A 6,466-nucleotide genomic window follows, 5' to 3' on the forward strand; every position below is an offset into this window, starting at 1 on the left:
GCTATAGGAAGTAATATAGTAAATGGTAGCTACAACTAGCTAATAACCACTAAAACATAGTGGTTTCTAAAAGTTTCTCTTGTAAAATAAGGTGCGTATCTGGGCTTAGGCATATGGGTTCATGTGAACCCATACTCCTCTCCATAAACTATATATAATAATATTATATTTCTTCAAAATTATTTAAATATATGTGTGTACACCTATGCTCAATGGTTCCTATGATGCAATAATTATTGGGTGCACGTCTACAAGTAAATGTTTCAAATCCTACTCTGCACGGTCTTATTTTGGGTTCAGAGCATAGTGTATAAGTGAAAATTACTAAAATTTTAAAAGTAATATAATTTTGAACCTATAATTTCAAAGTGTAGCGGGTTCATGGTAAATTTTAAAACCTGTCAAATTTAAATTTTAGATCCACCTTTTCATAATAGCGCACACATACTCTGGATCCGCCTATGTGTAAAATAGTATGTAGATATAGCACTTTAAATTTTTCTCTTCCGGATAATGTTATCGAATCTAATGCTTGTTTATGTAATAATCTTTAGTTTATACACAACACATTATATTGTAATTTAATGCTTGCAATAACTTATAAAATTTTAGACGTACTTTAACATTTTCACGTAGAAAGGTACAACGGTTGAATATTTCACAAAAAATAAAACACTACAGTTAAGGTAAGTCATAGCAGTTGCTAGATGTTTCTAGTGTATGCTATAAGCCTATATATTTGTTTCACAGTCTAAATTCAGAGCTCATCTACATAATTCTAGACTCAATCACTCTACAGTGGTCCATTTTGCTTCAAAGGTCTGACTCTTCCTCTTTTTTTTTTTTTTCCTTTCAACAATGATTGATTTTTGTACAGTAATATATTTGAATTTGATTGAGCTTAAGCTGATTTAATGTTACTGTTTTTTGATATTTTGTAGTTGGGAAATCTTCTGTGATCGGTAATAATGGGAAAGTGCTATCCGAAAGTGAGCGAAGAGTATGAAAAAGCAGTAGAGAAATGTAAGAGAAAGCTTAGAGGACTCATTGCTGAGAAGAATTGTGCTCCTATTATCCTCCGATTGGCGTAAGCGCTCTCTCTCTCTCTCTCTCGCCTTTTTAATTGCTTATTGCTGAGTAGAATTATGATCAATATCGAATCTTATTGAGTTGAATTCAGTATGTTTGACTGTAAATATCGAAAGAGAGGAGATGTTGTGGTGTTGATAAGTTTATCTTTTTTTAGTAAAAATTGTAAGTGTGCATATATCTCTCTGTTTTTAATGATTAGAAGTATGTATGTATGTATGTATGTATGTATGTATGTATGTATGTATGTATGTATGGAATCATGGGTATAATCATAATATTGGATTGCCTCCATTTGTAGACTGCAAATTACAGTGTAATTGGTTCCCGTGCTTTCTTATACTTAGATATCTAGTACTATCAGTTATTTTTTTTACTTCGGTTACCTTCCTATCTTGTTGTTGTTAATATTACTTGTTACTGCTTCGTTACTATTACTGTATCCATTACTGTATTTCCTTTTAATAATACTGTGACTATACTTTTATTGAGACGAGGGTTTACCGAAAACAACCTCTCTATCTTCAACCCCAAGGTTTGCATACACACTACCCTTCCCAGACCCCACTTGTGGAATTACACTGTATTTGTTATTGTTGTTGTAAATTACAGTGTAATTGGCTACCTAAACTCTAAATCGTTCTATAAGACAATCTTAGTACTGGCCTCAGCTTAGATTATCTTAGAGGAACATTAGAATTCAATTGTTGATACTATGAAAACTTGCCTTAACATGTAATTTGATTATAATATTGTAAAACAGAAAGGTAAGAGAATTTATAATACTGTCCACTAAGCTTGAGCACCTTAGCTTGTCCATAATGGTGGCCTGAAGTGTACTATTACTCGACTTTCAGATGGCATTCAGCAGGGACATATGATGTCAAAACCAAAACTGGCGGTCCATTCGGGACAATCAGGCACCTTGATGAACTTAAACATGGAGCTAACAATGGTCTTGACATTGCTGTTCGGCTTTTGGAGCCAATTAAGGAGCAATTTCCAATCCTATCCTATGCCGACTTTTATCAGGTAAAAAAATTTCTCAGGCAATGCAAATGTTTGGAGAAAGTCACTTTTTTTGTGTGAATGCATCTAATGGTCATCCTTTTGGTCCTAAAATGAAGTTGGCTGGCGTTGTGGCTGTTGAAGTCACGGGAGGCCCTGATATTCCATTTCACCCAGGGAGACAGGTCAGTAACTTGGATTCTCTTTTCTTACTTTGCCAGAAAGTTTGGCTATATAATAAAAGTGTGTTAAAGTATCAATCAGTCTCTTGCTTGGTAGCCAATTTGAAGATGCAATACATGGTTCCATCTTTCTCCTTGTGTTGGTAGCTTACTATTAACTAAGTTATTTTCGATATCGGTGTAAATGGAATGTGATCATATATCTATTAGTCTGTAGACCATGCATATGTGCCATTTTTCGTAGACTAATCTTAGTTTGTTCCCATTTGTTTGAGAAAAGGGTGCCTCAGATTCGCTTCAGCTGGGCTAGTAATCACCTTCTTTGGATTAAAGTTATTTCTCCCTTTAAATGCTTCACTGTCTTCTCCATATTAGACGTGAAAATCGTCTTTGGGGTAGTGTATGTAATCTTCAATCCTGCCAAGAACTGATTTACTGAAATTGTGACTTTCCAGAAAACTTTGTGGTAATGGCATAGGTGAACCTTTTGAGGTCATTTGAATGTTGAACCTGAGCTATGGGAACTTAACTAGGATTAGCACCTCATTATGTAGGACTTGGTAACTATTTACTTAGCATTTCTATGTAGTGAAGATGAGATATCGAAACACAAAATTCTAGAAATAGTAAAGAATTTAAAGAGGGAACTGATAAAATAGACTGTATAGACTACAGAAATTTGCTCGACTTGTTAGAAAGCCAATTGAGAGGGGTGTGTGTGTGTGTTTGGGGGGGGGGGGTGTTGATATCATGTCCTTAGGAAAACCAGTAGTGTGCATAAATGCTTATCTAGTTCCAATCTTTTGTGAAGTTAATTTCAGTAATTGTTGTGTATAAGAAAGTTATATTAGAATGCAAGAATTGCCTGTGAACTATCAGGCAAATACTGTCCTGAGATTCCCAGTTATTGGCAACTTAAACTTCTATAGGGATTAATCTCATCGGCCAATTAAAATGATAAATCATTGTTTCGGTTCCAGGACAAGACAGAACCACCTCCGGAAGGCCGCTTGCCTGATGCCACTAAAGGTCACTGCTTGCTTCTTTTACTCTTTCAGTATCTAAAGTTGTTCAAAGTACGCAGTGTCCCTGAAAAATCGTGCAACTTTTTGTTTTCTTCAGGCTCAGACCATCTGAGAGAGGTTTTTGGACACATGGGGCTGAGTGATAAAGACATTGTTGCTTTATCTGGTGGTCACACTCTGGTAAGCAGGGAAAGAATTGATATATGCTGCAATCACTCCTTGAAGTTAAGCCTTTAGAATATGTATTTCCATTGTCTTTGGTCCTTAGTATTGTGGTTTCTTGGTTCTTTAATCAGGGAAGGTGCCACAAAGAACGCTCAGGATTTGAGGGAGCATGGACTAACAACCCTTTGATATTTGATAATTCATATTTCAAGTAAGTATGTTGTTGTTGTTGTTGCTGTTGTAGCAATGCCTACTTAACTTTGGCTCCTGAATCCACATATTCTGTTTTCATGCTATTTATGAATTTGCTAGTTCTTGGAAGCACAAGAAAAATTTGCCAGGATTAGTTCTATAACTCGAATGCTATGTTGTAACTTCTGTGAATGCCAGGGAACTCCTGAGTGGAGAGAAAGAAGGTCTCCTCCAGCTACCATCAGACAAAGCACTCCTAGAAGATCCAGTCTTCTGCCCTCTCGTCGAGAAATACGCTGCAGTATGTTGACTGCATCTTAATTGTGCTTTCAAAACCATATTTAGCATTTTCTGACGTTTTCTATTTTATGTCACGGGTTCGAGCCGTGGAAGCAGTTACTAATGCTTGCATTAGAGTACGCTGTCTACATCTCACCTATTGGGGTGCGGCCCTTCCCCGAACCATGTGTGAACGTGGGATGCCTTGTGCACCGGGCTGCCCTATAGGCATAATTGAGTTATATTTTCATAAGAAAAATTAGTTTTATGATTTTGGTGCAGTAAGTATGAAGTTGAATGATCATCCGTGAAATGAACCTGATCCCTATTGAAGTTCAACATAACATTTATATGATGATCTTCTTGTATTATTTGATAACATTATGGCTTTGCTCTAGGATGAAGATGCTTTCTTTGCTGACTATGCTGAAGCTCATTTGAAGCTTTCAGAGCTTGGGTAAGTTATCTTTAAGTTATATACACTTGTGAATTTTATCCAAGGATAACAGTATTTACCAAATTACCAATTAGCACTCATCATAGAAATTTATTTATAATTATCTTAAAAGTGACTTGATTGGTTATTTATCTTTTATAATAGATTTGCAGATGCTGAATAAGGTGTGGTGAGAAAGCTGTCCAATGGTCTTTGGAGATTTATCTGATTCTTCCAAATTTTCATTTGTACTACTATGTGCAAAACTTTATTTATTAAGGTCTGAGACCAACTTTTCCTATACTATATGAATTGAGGAATATGTTGGGGCTCAAGAGTCTTGTAATCTGCAACTTTTGTGTCGATATGTCGATCTTGGTATATAAGCTGTTTATTATGGTATGATATGACTTTCTACATGTTTTGATTGTGACATTGATAAATTAATTGTACGTTTCTCTTGTGGTTTATATTTTTACTTCAGCTATAAGCAATTCTAACATGATTATTCGAACTATTTTCTTCTCCCATTCCACCTTTGCTGTCCCTTTCTCTACGAGATACTCTGTTCTGATGTATGAGATATCGAGAAATTTGATATATCAACATTGTGGTTGAAGTTTATTTTAGTTAATTCCATTTAGAAACTTAGATTTGGACGTGCAGTTGGAATATTCATAAGGATTTCAAATTACCAAAGGGACTTTTTGGGGTGGTCTTAGCGACATGTTTTCAAAATTTGTGGTATTTAAAACATGATTCACGACCTGCGCATGCTCTTTAGCGGTTTTTCTATCAGATTAAATTGTACATCAAAGTTTAGCGGATTGTCATACTTTTGCTTTTCGGGATTTCTCTATCAATTCAGTAGAGTTGGTGCTATTGTTAAATTGTTCATTGAAGTCTATGGTTGTCATATTTCTGATCTTCACGAATTTCTCTATCGGATTGTTATAGTTGATATTATATTGTGTCTATTTATTTGTTAAGTTGTACATCGAAGTCTACTGGATTGGTATACTTTTTCTGAGTTGTTTTAGTGGTGTTCTTTGAATTTGCAACCTCACTTCCGATCAAATCGTTCCAAATCTATTCCAAATGATCTCAAATTTGAAACAAAGCTTCCAAATATCAACATAAACAATCTCCAATCATCAATTTAGTCGAGTGACACCAAATTAAAAAGCCTCACTTTATTTTCTTTAATACTTTTTAAGGTCCAATAATGGGGTGTTGAGATTTTTACAGAAGTTTAAGCACAAATTATTAACAATCAACCGATTTCAACCTCTGGATTTTGGGCCTATGAATTGGAAATAGGCTGGCCTTGATCCCTGACCCATTTAGGCCCATTAATCTTTATATTTGGGGGTGAAGTACACAAATAGACTTCGAAGTAGTTGGTCTTGATTTTTTGTCCCCGATTGCTCAACGGGCAGAACTTCGAGTTTAACAAGTATTATTTCTCGTTTTCCCTATGAGTAACACTTTTAACTTTTGACTTTGAAGTTTTGCCTCTGGGCAAGCAGGAGGCAAAAGTAAAGACTGCCCCAAAAAGTGTCAAATTTATATAATTTCGTGTTATATTTGCTTAGAGTTTAAAGTAGGGAAATATGTAGTTTTTCCTTTTCTTTAAATATTTCTTATCTTATATATATTTAGCTATGATTAAACCTTTGCATTTTCGTATTGATTTCAACTTTGCTATTATTTGGATTTTAAAATGCTGTCTTTATACATATACTTAGACATTAAGGAATACATACGTAGAAAATGTGGTTCCAAAAACAATGCCAATTGGCGTTCCGTTTGAAAGTTGATAAGCTGGTAAAGCAAAAGGCAAATGAAAGAAAAACAAAGAGAAAAGAAAGTATATTATTAGTTTTTTATTTCTGTAAAGTCATAAGCAAAAAGTTTTCAATCACACACTTTGATACTGAAAGGTCGCAATAAAGTAAGTCCATCTTAGTGGAAAAGTACTTAATAATTCAGCATTGTTAACTGTTCTTATCACTTCATTTTCAAAGCATTAGTTGTTATTACGTTCTTGCTTAGAAGTTTCAGTAAATGTTTTTTTTTTCATATGAGAA

General features: G+C 34.7%; 1 protein-coding gene across 1 annotated transcript; it reads left to right on the top strand.

The window, feature by feature from the left end:
• Positions 1 to 727: 727 nt before the first annotated feature.
• Positions 728 to 4,846, top strand: LOC104244992 (L-ascorbate peroxidase 2, cytosolic). The gene is made up of 10 exons (XM_009800528.2): positions 728 to 819; positions 942 to 1,087; positions 1,947 to 2,121; positions 2,217 to 2,282; positions 3,260 to 3,308; positions 3,402 to 3,484; positions 3,601 to 3,680; positions 3,860 to 3,962; positions 4,339 to 4,397; positions 4,542 to 4,846. Exons 2-10 carry the CDS (start codon positions 969 to 971, stop codon positions 4,558 to 4,560), a joined length of 753 nt encoding a protein of 250 aa, XP_009798830.1. The 5' UTR covers positions 728 to 819; positions 942 to 968; the 3' UTR covers positions 4,561 to 4,846.
• Positions 4,847 to 6,466: the final 1,620 nt, after the last annotated feature.

This window comes from Nicotiana sylvestris, chromosome 7 (assembly GCF_000393655.2).
Source record: "Nicotiana sylvestris chromosome 7, ASM39365v2, whole genome shotgun sequence".
Taxonomy (NCBI): Eukaryota; Viridiplantae; Streptophyta; class Magnoliopsida; order Solanales; family Solanaceae; genus Nicotiana; species Nicotiana sylvestris.

Excerpts from the sequence above, each read along its gene's own strand:
- LOC104244992 (XM_009800528.2), top strand. The coding sequence starts at position 969 with ATGGGAAAGTGCTATCCGAAAGTGAGCGAAGAGTATGAAAAAGCAGTA. Across the intron at positions 2,122-2,216 it reads CCTATGCCGACTTTTATCAG|TTGGCTGGCGTTGTGGCTGT; the intron begins GTAAAAAAATTT and ends CCTAAAATGAAG. Across the intron at positions 3,485-3,600 it reads TATCTGGTGGTCACACTCTG|GGAAGGTGCCACAAAGAACG; the intron begins GTAAGCAGGGAA and ends TTCTTTAATCAG.